The sequence below is a fragment of the Arvicanthis niloticus genome, chromosome 5 (genome assembly GCF_011762505.2).
Source record: "Arvicanthis niloticus isolate mArvNil1 chromosome 5, mArvNil1.pat.X, whole genome shotgun sequence".
NCBI lineage: Eukaryota > Metazoa > Chordata > Mammalia > Rodentia > Muridae > Arvicanthis > Arvicanthis niloticus.
The window spans coordinates 21,520,013-21,544,069 of record NC_047662.1 but is presented as its reverse complement, the minus strand read 5'-3'; the positions used below and the strand labels follow the sequence as shown (position 1 = coordinate 21,544,069).

The 24,057-nt window shown below is 54.0% G+C and overlaps 2 protein-coding genes across 6 annotated transcripts; one reads left to right on the top strand and one right to left on the bottom strand.

The window, feature by feature from the left end:
* The first annotated feature begins 1,056 nt into the window (after positions 1-1,056).
* On the top strand, positions 1,057-13,115 carry Map3k6 (mitogen-activated protein kinase kinase kinase 6). 5 transcript variants are annotated; one of them, XM_034502005.2, is made up of 30 exons: positions 1,057-1,697; positions 3,177-3,193; positions 3,287-3,316; positions 3,426-3,449; positions 3,678-3,868; positions 4,060-4,228; positions 5,397-5,503; positions 5,939-6,109; positions 6,214-6,326; positions 6,707-6,866; positions 7,077-7,239; positions 7,317-7,424; positions 7,510-7,559; positions 7,633-7,728; positions 7,862-7,949; positions 8,028-8,161; positions 8,467-8,594; positions 8,843-8,979; positions 9,258-9,363; positions 9,831-9,988; positions 10,099-10,291; positions 10,369-10,507; positions 10,805-10,961; positions 11,080-11,256; positions 11,498-11,603; positions 11,768-11,930; positions 12,017-12,129; positions 12,218-12,291; positions 12,572-12,648; positions 12,842-13,115. In XM_034502005.2, exons 1-30 carry the CDS (start codon positions 1,355-1,357, stop codon positions 12,930-12,932), a joined length of 3,783 nt encoding a protein of 1,260 aa, XP_034357896.1. In that variant the 5' UTR covers positions 1,057-1,354; the 3' UTR covers positions 12,933-13,115. The 5 variants fall into 5 exon arrangements, with proteins under 5 accessions (XP_034357896.1, XP_076790151.1, XP_034357894.1 ...); XM_076934036.1 differs by having other exon boundaries at positions 3,287-3,328; XM_034502003.2 differs by having other exon boundaries at positions 3,177-3,316.
* Positions 13,116-13,290: 175 nt separating this feature from the next.
* Sytl1 (synaptotagmin like 1) lies at positions 13,291-22,891 on the bottom strand. The gene is made up of 15 exons (XM_034502006.2): positions 22,735-22,891; positions 20,623-20,851; positions 19,285-19,433; positions 18,976-19,051; positions 18,854-18,899; positions 17,898-17,970; positions 17,551-17,645; positions 17,284-17,397; positions 17,026-17,192; positions 16,656-16,752; positions 16,187-16,345; positions 15,872-15,950; positions 15,675-15,774; positions 13,710-13,915; positions 13,291-13,501 (listed from the first exon to the last, which is right to left on the bottom strand). The coding sequence occupies exons 2-15, from the start codon at positions 20,811-20,813 to the stop codon at positions 13,362-13,364; spliced, it is 1,692 nt and encodes a 563-aa protein (XP_034357897.1). The 5' UTR covers positions 20,814-20,851; positions 22,735-22,891; the 3' UTR covers positions 13,291-13,361.
* Positions 22,892-24,057: the final 1,166 nt, after the last annotated feature.

Below are 24,057 nucleotides of genomic sequence, written 5' to 3'. Positions count from 1 at the left end.
AAAGTGTGTTTTCTACCCAAACCTCTGTCATGGGCCACATTCCCTGTCTCTATTGCTTATGTATCCCATTGGTTCAAACCTAGGAAGATATCTTTTTTTTTCTTCCTACCATTTGTTGACCGGTCTATTTGTCCAAAGCCCCAACATATTATTTTATAAACAGTTTTAGTTTTATTTCATGTGTGTGTGTTGCCTGTAATTATATATGTGTACCGTGGATGTGCCTGGTGTCTGTGCAAGTCAAGAGAGTGCCTGGAATCCCCTGGAACTACAGTTACAGATGATGGTGAGTAACCACATGGGTGCTGAGAACCAAACTAGGGTCCTTTGAAAAGCGGCAAATGCTCTCAACAGCTGTACTGTCTCCCAAGCCCCACCCCCACCATAACAAACGATTATGAAACGTGATTCTAACCTCGAATTCCCAAAGCCTCGTTTCCAAGTTCAGGGTCCTCTAAGGTTTATACCAACTCTTTGCCTTCGTTACTGATTTGTACTAGGACGTTAAGGGTTCTTGGTGAATTTAAAACTGGGATACTCTTGAAACCCAAAAAGACGAGGCCTCTGAAGTTCCTTCCAAGGGTAGGTAGGAAGTTTCCAGTAGAAGTGCTTCTCAGCTCTATGGCCAAGTCTTGGGTGGACCGATAAGGTCAGCAAGGCTTTCCAGCAGGCAAGGCTCTGAGGAAAGCAGCTTGTCAATGCTCAGACCCCTACCAGCAGGAACATTAATGTGACACCTACTACTACTCACAACGTTTTGCACCACCCTCTCCCTCCGCCCCGTGTCCATTCATTCACCAGATCCTTGCAGGGCGGGGCCGTACTGTTTCCTATCCCTGGCCTGGGCACGCATCTTACAAGCGCCTGCAGTGAGCAGTCAACAGTGTTTGGCCCGAATAGGGGCACAGGCTGTTCCGGAAGTGGACAGTGTCAGAGGTTCTAGCCGGAGAGGAGGGAGGGAGAGCCGCTGGGGAGCCTCATTGCCCCAGGGCCGAGGGTGGAGCCTTTCCCAGTCGGGAAAGGGCTGGGCCCAGCCTACATGTGAGGGCAGGACAGAGTGACTGCCAGCTCTCCCTTGAGAAGTCTGGGTGTAGCACGCTGCCGGTTGGATTCCCGGGATCCTTCTGTGACCTGTGAGCCGAGGATTACTGGGTACCCCAGATTCCCAGAACCCAGTCCTGGATTGCAGAACTGTAAGGACCGTGAAAGATTAAGCAGAGATTTCTCTCTGGACTTAAGATTTCCGGAATAGGACGTCCAGCCCAGCTCCGGATCCCTGCTGGATTCACACCTTCAGCCTCGTGCCCTGTCCCGGGTCCCCCGCGCCCGGCGCCCCGCGCTTGAGCGCCCCCGCATGGCAGGGCCGTATCCCGGGGCCGGGGTTCTAGAACGGGCGGGCAGCTGCTGGCAGGACCCGCTAGCGGAGGCGCTGAGCCGGGGGCGCTCGTCTCCTGCGGTCGCGGGTCGGGGCTGCGCGCGAAGCCGGCCTCTCAGTGTAGTCTACGTGCTGACCCGGGAGCCGGGGCCCGGGGTGGAGCCCGGGTCCGGAACCGAAGCAGAGCCGCTGCCGCTGCGATGCCTGCGCGAGGCCTGCGCTCAGCTCCAGGGCACGCGGCCACCCCCGCAGTTGCGCAGCCTGCCCTTTGCGACGCTGGCGCTAGGCGACACCGCTGCGCTGGACTCCTTCTACAACGCGGGTGAGCGCTTCGGGGCGGGGCCTGGGTGTGGGCGGGACAAGGGGCGGAGCTCGAGGGGCGTGGGCGTTTACGGTAAAAACTAAAACAGGACTTGAGACGGGGCAGTGACAATAGGAACATTTAGTGGATTGTAGATGAGGCGAAACTCGAGACTGGAACTGGGGATCCAGGCCTGGCTCCTGAGCCGGAGTTTAAGTATCCTTTAGTGAGCGTGGTGGCAAGCAGGTGGGGCGGGGCAGGCGAACTCTAAGGGGCGTGACCAAGGGGCGTGGCTGAGGGAGGAGCAAGCTGCGGTTCTCTGCTTAAGCTGGAGAACTCATTTTTCAGGATGATCTCACGTTGAACTTTTGAGAGTGAATCAGGCCTGAGACGGAAGTTCTGTCTATGGCAAGGGGCCATCTCTACAGGGTTGGGGTTGATAAGTCCTAGCATTACTACATCCCACATGGGGCTAAAGAGGCGGGAAAGGAAGCACTGAGGCAACCCTTCAGGACTGGATTATAGAAGAGAGAGATTGTATTTGGAGACTAGGAGTCAAAATAAAATAGGTGGGGCAGGAGTGGGTCTAGAGGAGAGACAGGGAGTCCGGGGCGAGGTTGGAAGATGGCTATTTCTCTTTTCTCCACCTCCGGATGCTCTACCTCATCCCTGTTTGTTTATCCCAGAGTCAGAGAGCCGTGTATCCTGAACATCTGCTAAATTGTAGCTTAAAAATGAAGGCTGACCCGATCAGACCACAGATAAAGTGGACTCATCCGAGTTGACTCATACAGTCCCTCCCTTGGGGACATTGCCACTTAAAGATGGCTGGATACAGTAAGCTATACAAACACACATAAAAGCACAACATTATCTTCACACACAATGTTGCAGATCACCCTCAAGACCCTGGCTTCAAGACTGGAGAGACGGCGGGCGCTAAGGTTAATAGCACTTGCTGCTCTTAGAGGACCCGAGGTTCCTATCGTGCACATAGGGTGCTCACACCACCTGTAACCTTATCTCCAGAGAATCCGGAGGCCGCCTTCTATCATACACTCGCACCAACACACACATACTTATAAATAAAATAAGAGAGGAGAGAGAGAGAGAGAGAGAAAAAGAGAGAGAGAGGGAGAGAGAGAGGGAGAGAGAGAGGGAGAGAGAGGGAGAGAGAGAGAGAGAGAGAGAGAGAGAGAGAGAGAGAAGCAAGGGACTTCTGTTTGCAAAGCTCCTGTCTCCTAAATAACCTGGAAGTGCCCAGCTAGAGCACCTCCATTTGTCTCTTTCCTGGGACTTCCAGGTTCTCAGTGAGATGGGTCTCTGGGCATCTTCTGTAACACCACCAATAAGAGAATCATGGAAACATCGGGAAGCTCTCTAGAGCAGCACTGAATTTGGCCTGGGGTGCAGACAAGGATTTGGAGAGGCATGCATCTCCAGGCTCCCTTGCCACTGAGCTGTGCTTCGACGCTCAGGCCTACACTTCTGTGTCCACAGATGTGGTGGTTCTGGAGGTGAGCAGCTCCCTGGCTCAGCCTTCCTTGTTCTACCACCTCGGCGTGCGCGAGAGCTTCAGCATGACCAACAATGTGCTCCTCTGTTCCCAGGCAGAGCTCCCTGACCTGCAGGCCCTCCGTGTAAGCGGCCAGGTGACTGGGGGTGGGGGAGGTAGGTGGAGGGAGACAGGTGCAGGGCTGGGGTGAGGCCTTCCCAGAATGCCAGTATCTGATTGTCTGACTCCTGCAGGAGGATGTTTTCCAGAAGAACTCGGTGAGCAGAATCTACCCCTCATGCTAATGTTATAACCTCTGACCTCGACTAACCTTCCCAGCCTCCTCATTTATCTCTGACGTCAGTGTGACCCTCTGGTCCATGTAGCCTCCTCTTGTGAAGTGCAGCTCTTTCCCGCTATTCCTGTGTTCACCGGTACTAACCTCCAGTCTAACCTGCAGCAGACCTGTGTGTGGCCTTCACTAATTGCTGCCTTTTTCCCACCAGGATTGTGTTGGCAGCTACACACTGATTCCTTATGTGGTGACAGCCACTGGCCGGGTCTTATGTGGCGATGCAGGCCTCCTGAGGGGCATAGCCGATGGGCTAGTACAGGCTGGGGCTGGCACTGAGGCCCTCCTCACTCCCCTGGTGGGCCGGCTTGTCCGTCTGTTGGAGGCCACACCCACAGACTCTTGGTAATGGGGCTCACGGGGAGGGGGTACCAGGTAGAGGCTGATGAAGGTAAAGTTCGCTGGGGCTGACGGACAGGCTCACCTCTCTCTCTCTCTCTCTCTCTCTCTCTCTCTCTCTCTCTCTCTCTCTCTCTCTCTCTCTCTCTCTCTCTCTCTCTCTCTCTCTCTCTCTCTCTCCTGGTCTTGGGCATCAGCGGGTATTTCCGGGAGACCATTCGTCAAGATATCCGGCAGGCTCGGGAGCGGTTCAGTGGGCAGCAGCTGAGGCAGGAGCTGGCGCGCCTGCAGCGGAGACTGGACTGTGTAGAGCTGTTGAGCCCTGACATCATCATGAATCTGCTGCTGTCATACCGCGATGTCCAGGTGTGTGGCGTTCCGAGAGCCACGGCATAGGATATAACTTCAGCACGCAAGTGGTGGCCTCAGGAAGGGCAGGAGTTTGAGGTCATCCTGTTTACAAGCCAGTCTGAGGCCAGCCTAGGCTTCAAGGGATCCTATGTGTAAACCTAAGAAAGAGAGCTCATTGTATGACAGACGTTTGTTGCCAGATAAATACAAGTTCAGCTCCTGGCTGAGCCTCCCTGGTGGCTTTAAGTAAATTGTCTGAGCCTCTATTTTCTTCCTCCTCCTCCTCCTCCTCCTCCTCCTCCTCCTCCTCCTCCTCCTCCTCCTCCTCCTCCTCCTCTTCCTCCTTCTCCTCTTTCTCCTCCTCTTCCTCTTTCTCCTTCTTATTCTTATCATCATCATCATCATCATCATCATCATCATCATCATCAAAACATGTCTCGCTGTGCATTCCTGGCTGGCCTGGAACTCAGTATGTACACTAGGCTGGCTAACATAGCCACCTGTTTCTGCCTTCTGAGTGTCTGACTAAAGGCATGTGCCACCACACCTGGCTTTATCCTTCTTTTTTTTTAAGATGTATTTTATTTTTTAACTGTGTGTATGTGTGTGTGTGTGAGTTGGGATTGGTACATTGTGTGTGCCGTTATCTGTGGGGACAGGAGAGAGTGTTGCATCCTTTGGGGCTGGAGTTAGAAGAGGTTGTGAGCTTCCTGTTGTGGATATTGTCCTCTGGAAGAGCAGCCGGCACTCTTAACTGCTGTTAGTTATGGCTTCAGCCCACATTTCCTTATTTTTGAGGTCTGATGTCATCATTGCCTCACAGGGCATTGGTGAGGTTAGAAACACCCAGTGTGGAGTGCACAGTGGGTTCTCCAGGAAGGTGTGGTCTGTGAGTCTGCTTGGCCCGAGAGGTATGCAAAGTCTTCAGGTTGTGGGCAGTAGACTTTTCCTTCAAACTGCAAGTGGCTACACATGCCTTAAATCCCAGCACTCAGTAAGCAGAGGCAGGCAGATTTCTGGGAGTTCAAGGCTAGCCTGGTCTATAGAGTTCCAGGATAGCTAGGGTTACCTTGTCTCAGAATTAAAAAAAAAAAAAAAAAATTTAAAAATTTAAAAAAAAAAAAAAAGATTTTTTCCCTCCGTGTCAAGGGCTCACCAAGCTGACGCACGTTGTGTTCCACAGGACTACTCAGCCATCATTGAGCTGGTGGAGACGCTGCAGGCTTTGCCCACATGTGATGTGGCTGAACAGCATAATGTCTGCTTTCACTACACGTTTGCCCTCAACAGGTGGGGAGTGGGGCAAGGCTTGAGTCAGGGCCACAGGAAGCCTCTGCGACCCAACCCCCAGAGCAAGAGCATTGCAGTCTGGAACCACTGCTCCTCAGGGAATTTGCTGACCTGGGTCCTAAAGTCCAGAGGTTTCTGTTGGTTTGGGCTAATGATATGTGGTGAGGGCGGAGGAGGTGGGATCCCCTTGATAAGGTCATAGCTGTCCAAGGTCGCTACTCCTTAGAGTTGTTTGCAACTAGAAATCCCTTCCACTTGGAGTCACTAACTCTAGAGATGAATGCTTCCTGACGTTAGTGTCATGTTAGTGTCATTTGAGGCTCGTTAGTAGTAAGCCTCCAGATAGGGACCTTTCATTTATGGTCTGTTAGGTCCCAGGCCTGGGTGGGTCAGAGCCACCAGACAGGTTTTTCAGTGTGTGTTCTTCTGCCTCAGGAGGAACAGGCCTGGGGACCGTGAGAAAGCCCTGGCTGTCCTGCTGCCATTGGTGAAGCGTGAAGGCCCAGTGGCCCCAGATCTGTACTGCATGTGTGGTCGTATCTACAAGGACATGTTCTTCAGCTCTGGCTTCCAAAATGCCGGGCACCTGGAGCAGGCCTATCACTGGTAATTCACACAAGAGCTCGTGTAGAGGGCTTAGTGATGGGGATGAAGGGTGGGGTTGCGGGCATACCATTCAGCCCTGTATCCCCTGCCTGACCTGACTCCAGGTACCGCAAGGCATTTGATGTGGAGCCCAGCCTACACTCAGGCATCAATGCAGCTGTGCTCCTCATTGCAGCTGGGCAGCATTTTGAAGACTCTGAGGAGCTCCAGCTGATAGGTAAGGCTGACGTTAGCCCATGGTACCCAGCACAGGGTCCAGGGGGCAAGAAAAGAACCCTGGTAGGGAAGAAGCACTGATTTGTGGGCTTTGAGACTGATCTGTGCCTGAGGTCTGAGGCCTCAGGAGCGTGCCCCTCTTCCCAATCCCACACTTCTGTTTGTCATACTTAATCCCTCATCTATTTATGCCCTGGCTCTCTGTGCTAGGCTCTCCCCTGTGCTAGACTCTTACTGCCAAGATCTTGCTACACCTACGTTTGGGCCCAGATCTACATTCATGTCCACACTCTTGTGCGTGTGGACTATAGTGGGACCCACATTTGAGCCTTACTAACTCTGGCACCTACACTCAATTGAGCCGGTGCCACCCTCCCCTAGGCGTGAAGCTGGGCTGCCTGCTGGGTCGCAAAGGCTGTGTGGAGAAGATGCAGTATTACTGGGATGTGGGATTCTACCTGGGAGCCCAAATTCTTGCCAATGACCCCATCCAGGTGGTGCTGGCTGCAGAACAACTGTACAAGCTCAATGCCCCTATATGGTAGGCAGCCCCTTCAACCCTGTACCTATGTCTATTGACATCCCTCCCCCCAGCCAGAACCCCAATACTTTGACACCACTCTGATACCCAGTGCCCATGTTCTTCTCTGCTCGTGGTACCCGATGGATGCCCATATTCTAACTACATGCATCCAGGTGGCACCAGCTGGTGCCTAGGCTGAGCTGAGGCCAAGGCTGTGTATGTATCTAGGTACTTGGTGTCAGTGATGGAGACCTTCTTACTGTACCAGCATTTCAGACCCACACCAGAGCCCTCGGGAGGACCCCTGCTGCGAGCTCACTTCTGGCTCCACTTCCTGCTACAATCCTGTCAGCCTTTCAAGGCGGCCCCACCTCAGGAGGACCAGTGCCTGGTGAGGGCAGTGGGACCCAGGGACCCAGGGACGTGGCATGCACATTATGACAGATCCCTTTCCCCTACTGTGTACAGGTGCTGGTACTGGAGATAAATAAGGTCCTGCTGCCTGCCAGGCTTGAGATTCGGGGAACAGACCCGGTGAGCGCCGTGACCCTAAGCTTGCTGGAGCCAGAGACTCAGGTGAGTCCCTTATTCTCTGATCTGCGGCTCTCTTATCTTCTCTAGTCCCAGCACCTCCACAACCCTCATCCCTTTCTTCTCACAGGAAGATCCTTCGGGCTGGACCTTCCCAGTCACCTCCATCTGTGGGATCAGGTGAGAGGCAGAACCTTCCAGCAAGCCCCTGTGTCACCAAGCCTGGCATTCATTGGCCCCTCTCCTTTCTTAGCGCCTCCAAGCTGGACCAGCGCTGCTGCTTCCTGTACGCACTTCCTCCAGCCCAGGACGTCCAGTTGTGCTTTCCCAGTGTGGAGCGCTGCCAGTGGTGTGCTCAACCTTTCTGAGTTGGGGCTGGGATGCCCAGGGGACTGAGGGAAAGGAAGGGACGAGAAGGACCTGGCACTCTTGGGGGATGGTTCCTGGCAGATAGCCCCTTCCAGGTGTTTTCTCCTCTTCAGGTTCTGTGGCCTAATTCAGGTCTTGGTAATGAATCCAGATTCCTCGGCGACCACTGAGGAGGCAGAAGGCACAAGGGAGGTACTGGAGGTGAGGCTATGGAACTGGGGGTTGGGGGAGAGTGAGGGGTGAAGGGCCCTGCTGAACCGGGTGCTGTGTGTCCTGCAGTTTGATTATGAATACTCGGAGACCGGTGAGCGGCTGGTGCTGGGTAAAGGCACATATGGGGTGGTGTATGCCGGCCGTGACAGGCACACGAGGGTACGAATCGCCATCAAGGAGATCCCAGAGAGAGATAGCAGGTGGGGTTCGTTGGTTTATGCAGATCTTGGGGGCTCAGGAGGGTGGATGTGAACAGGTGCAGTGTGTGTGTGTGTGTGTGTGTGTGTGTGTGTGTGTGTTGAGGAAACATGAGAGTTGAACAGCCATGGGCATGGAAAGATAGCTGTTTAGTGGCTGGACTTGGGGTGGTGGCCCTTGCAGTAGGGCAGATCAGAGAGGTCTGTGGGCGGGGTATTGATTCTCGGGGCTTGGTCTTATGGTACAAGACCATGGGAGGTTAACTCTGTTCAGATCTGTCCCACTGATCTCTCCTCCACACTCCCAGATTCTCTCAGCCTCTGCATGAAGAGATCGCTCTTCACAAACGACTCCGTCACAAGAATATCGTGCGCTATCTGGGCTCAGCCAGCCAGGGCGGTTACCTCAAGATCTTCATGGAGGAAGTGCCTGGAGGTACCAGCCCTGCGTGGGAGGGGAGTGAAACCTGAGGTATGGGGTGTGGGAATGGAGCCAGACAGGGGTGGCAAACCCTGAGGGGGAAATGAACTCTAACGTGGGTGGGTATCACCTAGAATTAGCTGACGGGGTGCATCTGGTGATGGCAGTCTAGGTCATGGGAATGGGTGTGTTTGGGCCTTGAACAGAGGGGTGTGGGAACAGTAAGTGGACATCAATTATAAACTTGGCTTGTCTCTGTGCAGGCAGTCTGTCCTCCTTGCTTAGGTCAGTGTGGGGACCCCTGAAGGACAACGAGAGTACTATTAGCTTCTACACACGTCAGATCCTGCAAGGACTCAGCTACCTCCATGAGAACCGAATTGTTCACCGAGACATCAAGGTCAGCCCTGAGCTTGGTCTGGTGTGTGGAGACACAGTATCAGATGGAAGCTGGGAGAGAGCACACCTTTGGAAAGAGTGGGGGAACCTATCAAAAAGGTCCCTCAAAGGAGAAAAAGTCATGTCTGTGGAAGATCAGACACAAGCTCCTATACTGGGTTGGTAGGGAGAAGACACTCATAGAGACTGGCTCAGGATGTAATCCTAGGAGATTCAGGGTCCCAGGATGGAGGGGTCTGGTTCATAACAGGGCCCAATCCCAGTGTCCTCTTCAATCAGGGGGACAATGTACTCATTAACACCTTCAGTGGGCTGCTCAAGATTTCTGACTTTGGCACCTCCAAGCGGCTGGCAGGCATCACGCCCTGCACGGAGACTTTCACAGGTAAGGGAAGGTGGGGTGGGGGTATCAGGCTCTCGGAGACTTCTGGAGAGTGGAGTTTCTTCTGGGCACAGAGTTACAGTTTTAATGGTGAATGGAATCTGGCTGGAGACAGGTGAATAGGTCCAGGGAGAGCTGAGAAAGTCTAGACACCAAGGTTGGATAACCAATACAAAGGAACACAGCGTCTAAAACAGATGCAAGGCAGTGTGTGTCGGGGCTGTGAAATGGGTTGGTAGAATTTGAGGGTACAAACTGGAACCCTCCTGTGGCTGATGGGTGAACGCCATACAGCCTAGCATGAAGGACAGAAGCTTGGCAGGTGAGGGGGCCTAGGTGGACAATGACACTCAGGAGAGGAGTGTGATGACCACTATTTGAGGTGATAGGTTCCCATAGGTGCAGGTAGCCAGTGGATGATGGAGATATTGAAGCCTACACTGGCATTGTTGATCCTATTCATGGTCTAGGGACTCTGCAGTATATGGCCCCAGAAATCATCGACCAGGGCCCACGGGGATATGGGAAGGCCGCTGACATCTGGTCTCTGGGCTGCACTGTAATTGAGATGGCTACAGGTCGGCCACCCTTCCATGAACTAGGGAGCCCGCAGGCTGCTATGTTTCAGGTGTGTCTCTCTCTGGGGTGTGGCCTACGGAGGGGGGGTGGAGCCAGACGGGGGCCTTGAGCACATCTGCTCTGACCCTGGGTTTAACCCCATCTGCCCCGCCTCCACAGGTGGGCATGTACAAGGTACATCCACCAATGCCCAGTTCCCTGTCAGCTGAGGCCCAAGCCTTCCTCCTCCGAACTTTTGAGCCAGATCCCCGCCTTCGAGCCAGTGCCCAAGAGCTGCTGGGAGACCCCTTCCTTCAGCCAGGGAAGAGGAGCCGCAGCCCTGGCTCTCCTCGGCATACTCCCCGGCCCTCAGGTGCTATGAGGGTAGAGGGAGGCAACCTGGTGAAGGGCTGAGGAGGTCAGCAGACTAACAGCTTGTTCCTCCCTCAGGTGCCCCTTCCAGTGCTTCCAGTCCTTCAGCGGACTCAGCCACACAGTCTCAGACATTCCCACGGCCCCAGGCACCGTCTCAACACCCGCCCAGCCCCCCAAAGCGCTGCCTTAGTTATGGGGACACCAGCCAGCTCCGGTGAGCGCCTAGGGTCCTGGAATAGGGTTCTCTTCCTCTAGTTTTGCTTTTGTATTAATTTCCTCCAGAAAAAGACCTCCCTGGGTCGCAAACAACCTGACCACTTCACAAGGACGGTATCTATCACCTCCTGCCCTCTTCCAGATGTCTATGGCATTCACTGTGCCAACCCCCAGATGGGCTTAGTTTCTATTATCCCCGTGAAGTAGGCATAAAAGAGCCAAGATTGAAACCCTGCAGCAGAGGTGCTTGCTTGGCCTTGCCCACCCTCCATCTGATGCCCCTCATTCTGCCCAGTGTGCCCGAGGAGCCCGCTGCCGAGGAACCCGCCTCTCCAGAAGAGAGTTCAGGCCTGAGTCTGCTGCACCAGGAGAGCAAGCGCCGGGCCATGCTGGCTGCGGTGCTGGAACAGGAGGTGCCCACACTAGCAGAGAATCTCCTGGAACAGGAACAGGTGGGCGGCCCGCCCCAGCGCCCCCTGGTGGTCGAGCTGGGATAAGAATTTATGGTCCACCGGCGAGCATCTCTGTTGACTGCGATGCGAACATCCACGGACGCCCCTCTCTTTTTAGGATTCTCGACTCAGCAGGAATCATGTGGAACAGCTGCTTCGGTGCCTCGGGGCACAAATCCACACTCCTAACCGCCGGCAGCTGAGCCAGGAGCTGCGGGCCCTGCAAGCTCAGCTGAGGGCCCAGAGCCTGGGGCCTGCGCTTTTGAAGGGGCCGCTCTTCGCCTTTCCAGACGCGGTGAGGACGCTTCCTCAAAGTTAGGGCTGTGCAATAACAGGTCGTGAGCAAGATCTTAATGTTCCAGGATTCTATGACTTCCAGGAAGACGCATGTCCAGTCCTGGCTTCCCCGTCCCACCTTTGACCCCAAGTCCGCCCACCTCTCTTAGATTGCAGCAGGCTTTCTAGGGCTTTGCAACTCAAGCCCCACCTCTGTTTGAGATTCAACTGTCTCAACCGTGCCTTCCTACCCTCCCCAGGTGAAGCAGATCCTCCGCAGACGCCAGATCCGCCCACACTGGATGTTCGTGTTGGACTCGCTGCTCAGCCGTGCAGTCCGAGCGGCGTTGGCTGTGCTGGACGCGGGTAGGCGGGGTTGGATCCTGCCAGCCCGCCGGTGGGGGTGTGTGTGGCCCTGGGGGCGTGGCAAACATAAAATTGGTAGTTAGCGACCCTCCCTTCTCCTTGGCCGTCTGGGGTCCTAAACGGGCGCCGCGTCCACCTTGGGCTCAATCGATTCAAATTGGTAGAAGCCGAGAAGAAAGCGGTCTCACCGAGGTCAGAGGAGTGGAGTAAAGGGGAGTCCCAGCAGAAACCGCAGGAGAGCCAGCCTTTGCAGAGCCAGATCCCACCAGAGCAGGGACCTCCATCGCTGATGGTGCAGCTGGGCCTCTTGCAAGCTGAGACTGACAGGTGAAGCCTCTTGGAAAACCCCCGGATAAGCTACAGAGGCTTCAACCCGCAGGTCCTTTCATTCTACCACTCCCACCTTCCCACAGGCTTCGGGACCTTCTGGCTGAGAAGGAACGTGAGTGCCAGGCCCTGGTGCAACAGGCCCTGCATCGGGTGCATGCAGAGATCAGGACGTGTGCTCTGGCTTCAGAGACCCCAGGTGAGCAGACTTGACTGGGAAATGGTGAAGGTAAGGCCGCCTCTAGCAGAGGACCTTTACCCGCCCTCATCACCTGCCTTTTTGACAGCCACTCTCCCAAAGGACCAGAACCTGGTGCAGTGGCTACAGGAACTGAATGTAGACCCAGTCACTATCCAAACGGTGAGCAAATATGAGCTGGCGGCTCCCCCAACCCCCAAACACACACCAACCAAAGGCAGCTCCTCTGTCTTCCAGCTTTTCAAATTTTCTCACAGCTGCCAAGATGCTCCATACTGGAAAAGCCCTTAGTACGCACCTCTCATTATTCGGATGGCGAAACTCAGGCTGCAAAGGGGACGCCTGCCTGAGAATTCTGTTAGAAGCAAGAATCTGAGGTTTTAGTTGTATTTCTGTGCACCTTGATCTTTCCCTGTTTCTGTTGTTCTCGGTTCACAACCAGCTCCTGAGCCATAGCTTCACCCTTCAAACCCTGCTCACCTGTGCCACTCAAGATGATCTAGTCTACACCAGAATCAGGTACATCTTGGGCCGTCCAGGAATGAGTCACGTAGCACCTGCTAGCAATATCCGGTCATCCCCTTGCCCTGTGGGCCTCCCTTGATTCCTTCCTGAAAACCACAGGGGAACAAGTCCCCTGTGCATAATGGTTCCTACAGAGAGAGCAGGGGGTGCCTTCGGGCTGGATTACATTGGTCCCTGATGTCCCCAGGGGAGGGATGGCGTGCCGAATTTGGAGAGCCATCTTGGCACAGCGAGCAGGAGTCACAGCAGTTACCCCTGGACCCCGGGACGCTGAGTGATGACATCAAAGGACACAGACACGGATGGATGAACAGAGGAGACACAGTTTTAACACACCTCTCCCACAACCTAGGAACAACTGCAGGGCCCAGGCCCAACCCCAATGGGTGGGACTAACTGGGGAGGCACCCAAAGGACACTACATACAATCAGAGACTATTAAACAGAACACTTGGCACTGTGCTTGTCTTGGCAACTTTAGAAGGGTGTATGTGAGGGGGGAGTGTGTCCAAGAAGCAGCCCCTTGAGGTCTCCGTGTCTGAGTGACCCCTTTCGTCCAGTGGGCTCTTTCAAGCTAATGCCTTACCACCCAGATCATGCCTTAATACCCAGTGTGAAGTACTGAGTAGGCAGTAGCTCTGTAAACAGACTTTATTGACTCCTGCCACGGGGCTTTAGGTGGGAATCCACAGAGGGGTTTGACAAGGCTATACTCTGGGGACCAGGTTGGTTCTGAGGGGCAGAAGGCCATCCACCCACTCACAAGGCCGCTCCAGGAGTGTCTGCCACAGTTGCTTCTCTTCGGGTGTGGAATCCATCCAGGGCACCTGGAGCCCATAACTACTACCTGGATGTGGGTGAACCAAAGTGGATGCTACTGTTACCTTGGAGACCTCAGATCCCAAGAACAACTTTCTGGTCCCAGATTATGCACTATGCCCAATCATCCTGGCTCTTTGAAGACAGTGCTTAGGAAAGGGTAATGACACATCCAAGGCCACCCACTGAGTCCGTGCCTCCAAGCTTGGCTCCCCTCAAGGGCCTGCTCTGCTCACCGGTACCAAGGCTGAGGCGTGTGCCCCCCAACTGGCGACTGGCCAAGGCCCCATGGTCCCACAGGGAGAGCTCAGCACAGGCCTGGCGTAGGTCAGCAGGCCCAAAGCCATCATAAACCATGGTGTGGTTGAACACAGGGCTGAGACTTCTTCGAACCACTCTTGTGCGTTGGCGGCTGGCCCGACTGTCATCAGGCAGCACTGAGCTGTGACAGGATAATAAACGAGGGCTGGTCTTAGGCAATCCACCCCCTGACACTCCCTACCTAAGCCAGCCAGGCAGCATGTTCTGTCCTTTCATAATGTCCGTGTTCCCTGGCCCCTGCCTGAGATCAGGTCCTCTAGCCCTCTGTGTTCTGGGACTTTTACACCAATCTTTTCTTCTTACTTGAAGCTGATAACTCCTCACAGGATTCCAGAGAAAAGTCTCCGAACTGCAATTCTGCTATTTTCTGGCCCAGTAACTTGCAGTATTCCCTGCCCACCCCTTTAGTTTCTAAAGCCTCAACCACTCTGCAGAATAAAATATTATTACTCTGATACACAGTAACAGAAAGGAAGCCAAGATGGGAGCCCCAAATCAGAGCGGTCCACCTTCATTTTACTCATGGAGGGTGAGGTAACACCTGAAATACGCAGAAACACTTAGAGGGGTTCTGTAAAGCTTACTTTGAAAACCACGGGGCTGGGGTGTAGCTCAGTGGTAGAACTTTTTTTTTTTCTTAAGGTGCCTGAAGCATTACAGTCAGTCCCCAGCATGTAAAAAGATGACCACAATCACCACCCATTGAGTCACAAGTACAGAGCCAAGCTCCATAGCTTGTCCTTCCGAGAGTTCCAAGGAGGGACCCTTGTGACTTTTGCATCACAGTGTGAACATCGTAGGTGCACAGCCTCCCCAGAATGCAGCCTGTGCTGATTTTATGTCAACTTGACACAGATTTGAGCAATGGTTCTCAAGCTCCCTAATGCTGAGGTCCTTTAATACAGCTCCTCATGTGGTGGTGACCCCCTCCACCCACACCATGAAATTATTTCATTGCTACTTGGTAACTGTAATTTTGCTACTGTTATGGATTATGCTGTAAATACCTGATATCTGTGACACACAGGTTGAGAACCACTGAGCTAGAGTCATCTGAGAGGAAGGAATCCCAACTAGGAAAATGCTACGTAAGGTCACGCTGTGGGCTAGCCTGTAGAACATTTCCTTAACTACTGAGTGATGTGGGAAGGCCCATTCCATTGTGAGGGGGGCCACCCCTGGCCTGGTAATCTTGAATTCTATAAGAAAGTCTGAGCAGGCCTCGAAGAGCAACCCATGAGGAGTAAGTCAGTCAGCAGCACTCCTCTGTGGCTTCTGCATCAGCTCCTGCCTCCAGGTTCCTGCCCTGCTTGAGTTCTTGTCCTGGCTTCCTTCAGTTATAGACTACGGTGTAGAAGTGTATATAACCCTTTCCTCCCCAACCTGCTTTTTGGTCATGGTGTTTCACTGAAGTAATAGAAAGCCTAACAAGATACAGCCCCTTAGTTCCCCAGACTCCAATTTTGTTGTTGTTCCACAAGGTCTCAACAATGTAGCTTTGGCTGACCTAGAACTAGCTATGTGGAACTCAGGGCTACACCTGCCTCTGCCTCCCCAGTGCTGGGATTAAAAAATGCATGCCACCATGCCTAGTCTAAAATTTGAGACAGAGTCCTATGCGTCCCACGTAGCTATAAGTGACCTTGAATTCACCCTCCTGCTTCCAATGCTAGTTTATGTAGGTTGGCAGGGATCAACCCAGAGCCTCTTGCGTGCCAAGCAAGCACTCCATCAACTGACGGACAGTCCTAGCCCCCAATTCCAACCCTCTGCCTGGCTGATCACTTCCGCCTGGCTTAGGCTGACTGATCTTGGTTGGGGGGAACAGGCTGGTCAGAGGCTGAGAACAGAAGGGGTGGACATCTTAGGCTGCCTCTCACCACTGAATGTAAGTGTCCAGAGATCCTGGCCGCAGAGGTACAAGGTCCTGAGCTTCTTTCACCCAGAAGTGTAGCTCCCCACTCAGGGGCTGTCCTCCTCCTGTGGGGACACTCCAGTTCAGACCACCACCTCACAGAATGTGTCTCCCACCTCCCAGGGCCAGTCCAGCTTGGCTTCTCACTTGGCAGTCACTTACCCTCTGAGCCGGCAGGGATGTACTTGAGGGACAGAGACAGCAGTCCGCGGCTGGGAAGCTCGTCTGGAGAGGGGGGAACCTGAAAAGCCGGGAGTGGGTATGTCAGTAGTGGAACAAGATTAAGTGTAAGAAGGGTGCTGGGGACAGGGCCCAGGAGCCCAACGGCAACGCTCCCCCGGAAGAGGCATCCTGGCTGGCAAGCCTAGTCTAATGGTAACAATATGAGGCCAAGTGAGGGTCTGCAAAACCGGCCTGTGGGTCCAGTGGGCCTGTGGGATAAGGAAGGAATATCTGTAACTACACACCAGCCCTTACCCGAGGCTGCAGGGGGAGCCAGGTAGCCTCAGAGTCCCAGTTCCACGTGTCTAAAGGCACTTCAACCTCTCCCAGAAAGATGTTGCGACCCAGACTTTCACGGTGCCACACAGACAGGCTCAGCACGCGGCCTGGTAGATCAGCCTTCTGGACAGAGTGCTGGGGACAGGAGGTGAGTTTCAGAGGCGCACCCTGGAGGCCCGGAGTCGCTGTGGCTCACCTGTTGACTGGAGATAGTCTCCCCACTCGCCTTTCCAGGATGGAATCCTGATTCAGGGTTAACTGGGGTCTCACTATCACCTCCCAACACAAATTGCCGGGTTTTGGATTGCGCTAACCACTAGCTGTCTTGTCATTACTCCTCTGGGGCTATCAGGAAAATTAAGTAACCCGGCAGCCCCTGCCACTCACACCACCGAAAATGGTACCCTGTTCATTTGCAGGGATGACAAAACCCTCGACGCCTCACCCGCAGAGTCTCATTGAAGATCGGGTTCAGATTCCGTTTCTTCACCGACGTCTTGCGCTTGCTCTGCTTATCCGGGAGGAGGTAGCTTTTCACGTAGCTGGACAAAGGATGTGAAGGCTGGAGGTAAGGAGGAGCCCTTCCAGAGCTTTGTCCAGCTCTGGGGTCTCCCCAGTCACCATCCAGAACACAGCGCCTCATGTGGAGGCCTGGTGTTAATTAACAGGCATCCAATTTAAGACGCCTCCCAATAATATTGTTGCGCCCATTCTGAAGAGGAGAAAACTGAGGCCAAGGAAAGTTAAGTGGTAGGCTAGATGATGGAGCCCCTCCCCCGGGTCCCCTGCAGCCCAGCTGTGAGGTAGGCACTCACGGATCGCAGCGGCGACGCCGGGCAGCGGCCAGACCCTGGCACTGGATCACCTGTACTCGCAGCTCGGCGGTGCCAGGCTCGTAGCGCAGCGAGAAGAGCACCGAGCCCCGCACCTGCACCGTGCCCGCCTCCGCCTCCCCCGATAGGCTCATCAGGCTGCCGCTCAGCTGTGGGGCGGGTGGGAGGTAAGGGACCCACTGTGGGATTTGTCCGGGCACCCTGCCCAGCACCCCACCCAGCCCTCCCCTAGTTCTTCACCGTGGAGGAGTTGAGGCTGGACACAGAGGAGCTGCTGCTGAGCATGTGGTCAAGAGAGGGGCCGAGCCCCGGGGCCTCTTCTCCATTCTCCAGGATCTTGGAGGTCGTCTTGGTCTGGAGAAGGGAGAAGCGACAGGGGCGCCCTCTAGGTCCCTGGACCGAGCGGGGGAGTTGGGGTGGGGTCATTCACCTATCCCCATGATCCCATCCCCAGGGCAGGAATCCGTTTCCCGGTCTTGAGAACAGCCACTGGCTACTCCCGCCTACCTGGGTTGGAGTCGGTCCCGACTCCTGCTCCGCCTTCTGCTCAGGATCCAGCTCTGGGTCCGCCTCTGCCACCTGCACAACCCCTTGGCCAGGGGCTGGAGTGAGGTACAAGCTGCTGAAAGAGCCCCTCCCCTGTGTGTCTCTAAGCAAACCTGGAGGGACTTGTTCACAACTCTTAGTCACCTATAAGTTTCAGGCCCCAGCGGTGACCTAGAGTTGTCCTTGAAGGCCAAGTGGGGAACCCAGGAAGAAGAGGAAGGTGAACATGATGGTTGTGGGGGGTGGTGTTAAAAATGGCCTCTAATCCTCCCAACCTCTTGTGCTCCTCGGCACACCATCCCGCTCACCTTCCTGGTCCTGGGGCTCCTCTTCCTGACCGGAAGCCTTTGAGGGTACATATGGTGAGGAGAAATCAGGCCCCTGAAGAAAGCAGAGGGTGGAGGTCACAGTGGGGGTTAATGAGAAAGGGATCAAAGGTTATGCTGGGGTCAAAGGTCAAAGACTCCAGCCTGCTTACCTCCCAGTCAGAGTAGGGCTGCCCTCAGGGCAGGGCTAGCTACCAGTTGCCTGACCAGTCAAGCCTGTACTTCGCACCCTGGCATCCCAAGGCATGTCTCTCCTGCTCTGCCTGCCTGACTCCTAAGTTCAGGAGGTGGGGGCTACAACATCTGAGTCCCTGGTATCAGCCTCACCCACTTCAGTCCAACCACAATTTTTTTTTTTTTTTTTTTTTTGTAGTAAACTGGCTTCACACCTCATACGTGGCTGAGGACGACCTTCAATTCCTGTTCCTCCTGTTTTTACCTCCTGGGTGCCAGGATCAGAGGCGTTCACCACCATGCCGGGTTTTTGTGGTGCAGGGGGGTCAAACCCAGAGTGCCATGCGTATAAGCAAGCACTCTATCAACTGAGCTACAGCCTTTGTGTTTGTCTTTCTTTAAAAAAAAAAAAAAAAGATTTATTTATATGAGTACACTGTAGCTGTCTTCAGACACACCAGAAGAGGGCATCAGAGCCCATTACAGATGGTTGTGAGCCACCGTGTGGTTGCTGGGAATTGAACTCAGGACCTCTGGAAGAGCAGTCAGTGCTCTTAACCACTGAGCCATCTCTCCAGCCCCTACAGCCTTATTCTTAAGAGCTGGAATTACAAATTCCCTTAGAAGCTAGGTGTAGGCCACGGGTTGATCAAGAAGTTGGTGAAGCCCAGAGACAGAAGAGACTTGTCCAGGTCTCCTGACCCCTGAAGTGGGGTTTCTTCCCCAGCACATTCACCCCCCGAATTCAGTCCCTGGGTACTCACTTGGGTCTCAGTGTGCCTCTCTGGAGCAGCCAGCTCTATGGAGACCCTGGAAGGAGGGAGCCAGAGTTTTCAGGGCTGGGTTACTGGCCCGTCCCTTTCGCCTCTATGTGCTGCCTCCTCACCTGGACTCTGGCTCTTCTTCAACAGTGTCTTCCCCAGCAGCCTCTGCTTCACCATCACTTCCCAGAGCCTGGTCCCCTGGGCTCAGGTAAAAGATTCTGTGAGCCTACATTCTCAGGAAGCCCCACACTGGCCATGACCCTCATGAGAGATGCCCTTCCACCTCCTAGAGCCCACAGACAGGCAGGGCCACTCAGACATTCAGTATGGGGGCAGCCAGGACTTGAACCCAGGTCCCAGTCCTGCCCATTTACAGTCTGCACCCTTGGCTTCCCAGGGCTCTCCCTCCCTGCTTCCGGGTCTCCTCTCACCCTTAGAGCTCTTCTTCCTTCTGATAGAAGCCCGGACGAGGTCAGAACCAAAATGGGCGTGGTGGTGCCGCTGGGATCGTGCTTCTTGGAACCAGTCGCCTGTCAGGATCTTCAGCTGCCAGGGGTCTGCTAGTGAGGCCCGGAGCTTGCTAGGTGACAGTAGAGGACACAGGTGTCATGATTCACCCGACCAACATCCCCGACACCTGCTCTGGACCAGGGACCAGGGACTCAACAACAAATCACACTTGACCCTTGTCCTGAAGCCACTCAAGCTACTAAGGAACCAGGATCCAGAATGGACAAGTTCAGTGATGGAGGTAAGCATTGTGTGGGAATGAATCCAGAAGACTCCCCAGAGATGCTGACCTGTGAATCATTTCTTAAAGGATAAATTGGAATTCTCCAGGTTGAGAGGCATAGTAGTCACTGTTCATCAAGTGGTTATCGTGGGCCATGCCTGATAGTTTCTTTAGCACATTTCGTGTCATATATGTGTGGTGTACATGCATATATGTTCCCACGTATGTGGTCACATGCATGTGGAGGTCAGAGACTGATCTTGCCCATCGTTCTCTAGCCCTTTCCATACTGAGGCAAGGTCTCTCACTTGAACCCCGAGCTCCACGTTTTGGTGACTCTAGCTAGCCAGCTTGCTCCAGCAATCTCCTATCACTGAAGTGCTGGGACGGTGGGTGAGCCACCCTGGCATTTATGTGCGTGCTGGGAATCTGAGTAAGCGTTTTACCCACTGAAGCATCTTTCTGCCCCCTTAGCTTATGTTTCATCAGAGGAAAAGGAGGCTCAAAGTCAAAAAGCAGCTGCCCAAGGTTACACAACTGTCCCCAGACACTGCTTGTCACTCTTGAGGTCCTCTGCCACTTCTGCTCCTCTGGGGAGATGAAACATCTTTGGCTTGGAAGTCAAACGTATTCAGGGATTAGGGAACAACGTACTCGTGGGAATGGCAGGTTCTAGGGGAGCATATAGAGAGATGGACGAGATGGAGAGCTGCCAGAAATCAATCAGGGTGATCTATGGGCACACTTAAAGGCTTTGGCACTAGGTTATAAGGGCTGAGGGAGGGGACGGAAGGGTACTAAGGACAGGCAGTATCTGTCCACCAAAGTGTCCTGTCCCAAGGTGGTAGCCAGAGTGGAAAATCCAGAGACAGGGAGTCTAGGAAGGGACCTGTTATGGGTTTGAGAGAAGTGATGATCTCTGAGCTAGCCAAGGTCAATGGAGACCAAAGGGTAGAGCCAAGAACCACCCAGACCCAACATCAGCATCCAAGGACCCGGGATCTCTTCCTTCTGGCTGATGGCTGTCCTGTTTCACCTGACCCGCCCTTCCTCCATCTGGCGCAGGTGGGCATCTCGTTTGAGGACATCAGAGATGGCCTCCTGTTCCTCCTCTGTCAGGAAGCTGAGGTCCAGCAATCCCTCAGCTTCAGGTCCTGGTCCATGTGCCATGGGGAGGGAGGGCAGGGCCCAAAGCCTCTCCTGAGATGGGTGGCCTCTCTGGGGCATCAGCTGGGGTTGTGCCCCAGCTGGGCATATGTAGCTTCCTGCAGATAGACCAAGGGCTTGATCAGTGTCTCTCAAACACACAGCACATCCTGAAGCCAGCTGCCGCTTGTCTCCCAAGCATATATAGGAGTAATAGGGACCAAGCAAGGCCAGGTCAAGGTGAGGTGGGGTGTAAGTGATGCACCCTAAGAAATGTACATATGCGCATACTCCTAAGGATGAATTACAGAGAACTGCAGGACAGTACACACTGATACACACGTACTCACTCTTCTACTCAGTATTATGGGTACACTGATACCTGGACAAAGACAGCTACATGCACACACATCCCCCAAGATACACACACACACACACCACAAAGGGACTGTGCACACATGCACAGAGACCTGTGCCCAAGAGCTGTGCACAGTAATTCTTAAACCTGCACACAGTATGCCCATTCAAGAACAAGCATGCAGTCACATACAAGAATAAGTCCCTGCATACCCAAGTCCTCTCTGGCTTTCCTCACACACTGCCTGTCTAACCTGTTACACACTAGAAACTAAGGACAGCTCCTTCCCCTCAAAGCGGAGATTTTACACACAACAGACCTGAGTCTTAATGAAATGCAAAAATATACCTGCATAAACATGTGAATACACACACAGCCTTCTCCACCACTCATGTTTATCCCCTCCCCAGCCTGCCTCTGCCCTTGCCTCCCTCCACCCTGCCCTGGCCCATTTGGTCTTCCTGTCTGAGGCAACCTCCTCCCCAACCCTCACCCTAACTTCCTCCCCCTGACTCTCACAGCACCCAATTCCACTGAGGGCATCTGCCTGAGATTCCCCACCATCAGCCCCGGAGGAGCTTCTGAGCCCCTTGGGACTGACCCCAGGACTCCCCAACCTCCAAACTTGGCTGGAAGCCTCAGCTGGCAAAATAACTCATGCCCAGGCACCACAGCCACTCCGGAAGGAAAACATTGCCAGCTGAGAGGGGCATGTGGACGTGGCAAAGGACCAGCATTCAGTAGTGGCTCTGGCCTGGGCCCACTGGGCAGTCTCTCTCTTCCCCACCACCTTCTATGGCAGGTCTCCAGTTGGGGTTGAGATGGGAGGAGGGAAGCCCAGGGGCAGGTCCTGGCTTGTGCCTGTCTTTTGCCTCAGTCTCCTCCCAGCTGAGTCAGTATCCAAGCATAGCATGGAAGGCTCCTCTCCTACCCTGCTTTCCCTTTGGGGGTTTCTGCACATCTCCATCTTCATAGCCCTGGGCCGGATGCCTGTGTACTGACAGTGGCTCTTCCTCTGAACTACTGTACTTGAGGTGCCGGTATCAAGCCAGCTTGGGACTTTTCTGTGGCGGGGTGTGTGAGCATCGTGGTGTCCTGTTGTCCTGTGGTATTAGTAGACACGTCTGCAAGCCAGGGTAAAGCATAGCATCTGTACCTGAGTGCTATGTTACCTTTTGATACCGCAGTGTCTTACAGGGGCGTTGCTGGTGCAGGCAGTGACATTCTGGGAGACAGTGCCATGTGGGTGTGTGCATTTCTTCCTGTGTGGTCGGCCAGCCCAGGCGGGGTTGTGGTGTGTACTTTAGTACCCCGGGGACCACCAGATGTGAATGTGAGTGAAGGTGGAGGGCATTTGGCAGAACTGTCCCTGGCTTGGTTAGCTTAGTCTGGGCTGTGGGGCCTACAAGGCCAGGGTCTCTCTTCCTCAAGTTCTTTTTCAGAGGCAGATTAAGCACCAGGTGTCCCCTGCCCTGTACTAACACTGTGGGACAGAGACTTATAGAAATCATCCCTCTACCTGGCCAGGCCAGAGTTGTAATCTTGCCTGCACTTCCCCCTCCTCCACCCAAACTCCTGAGGTACCAGAATGTGGTCAGGACACCAAGTGGCAGTGCCTGTCCCTTAGACCACTAGGTGAGTTACCTGTAAGGGTCCAGTAGGGAAGACAACTTCAAAGGCAACTCCAGCTTGCTCTCTCTCCAGGAAGGCGGTTCAGAGACTAGACAAGCAGTGAGGACTAAAGCTGACTCGCCCAGCAGCTGCTGCTGCCCCAGCCCTGAGGAGGTGGAGGAGGAGGAGACACCTCTGCAGGGCCTGGTGCAAAACCGGGCCTGGACTGCAGCTCCCCAGGGTGCACTGGGTGTGCCCATGGCAGCTGTCAGAAAACTCAGGACCAGTTTTTTGAGCCCCTGTGGTTGGGCCCAGCTGTACTGTATGTACCAGACTTACCTAGTAACTAAAGTAAACCTCACCCGCAGGGCTAGCTCAGGGCCTTGGTTGGCCCATCTGTGGAATGGGTAGCAGACCCACTCTGCCACAGAGAGCTGATAGAAAATTGCTTTGAAAGCAAAGTTAGAAACTTTTCTAAGAACCACGGTGATGGGATGATTATGCAGTTGCCACTAGGCAGCTTTGGACGAGGCCCAGATCCAGCACTGTGTGGTCTTGAGCAGGTTTCATAACCTCTCTGATCTGAGCAGTAATTTCCTTCCACACAAACTGGAGAGTGGAACCTCAAGAGAAGCATAGGTGCCTGGCACAGCTACCATGTGGCAGCAGGTGATTCCTCTGACGGCTGAGGAACCCATACTCTCACCATTGAGTAGCACATCTCGCTCAGGAGAACCTGTTTTGGATCTTAGAGTGCACAGATTTTGGGACCCATGATCTTCTATAGCCATCTACATCTGGTCCTAGGTACAGAAGGCTGCCTCCAAGTCTTTTATTTTCTTTAGATGTATTTATGCGTATAAATGCTTTGGGTGCATGAGTGTGTATTAGAAACACGTGCACAGGGAGCCACAGGAAGGTGTCAGTCTCCCGAACTGGAGTTACAGATGATTGTGAGCTACCATGTGGGTGTTTGGGAACCCCGGGTCCTCTGCAAAAGTAACAGGCACTTTTAGGCACCGAGTCATCTCTTCAGCACCCTCCCTGTCCCCCCAGATAGGGTTTCTCTGTGTAGCCCTGGCTGTCCTGGAACTCAGATGTAGATCAGGCTGGCCTCCAACTCAGAGTCCACCTCTGCCTCCCAAGTGCTGGGATTAAAGGTATGTGCTCCCACTATCTGGCCGTCAGCCCGTTTTGAAAGAACTTCTTCTTTTATTTATTTATTGTTTGTTTTTTCGAGACAGGGTTTCTCTGTGTAGCCCTGGCTATCCTGGAACTCACTCTGTAGACCAGGCTGGCCTCGAACTCAGAGATCCGCCTGCCTCTGCCTTCCAAGTGCTGGGATTAAAGGCATGC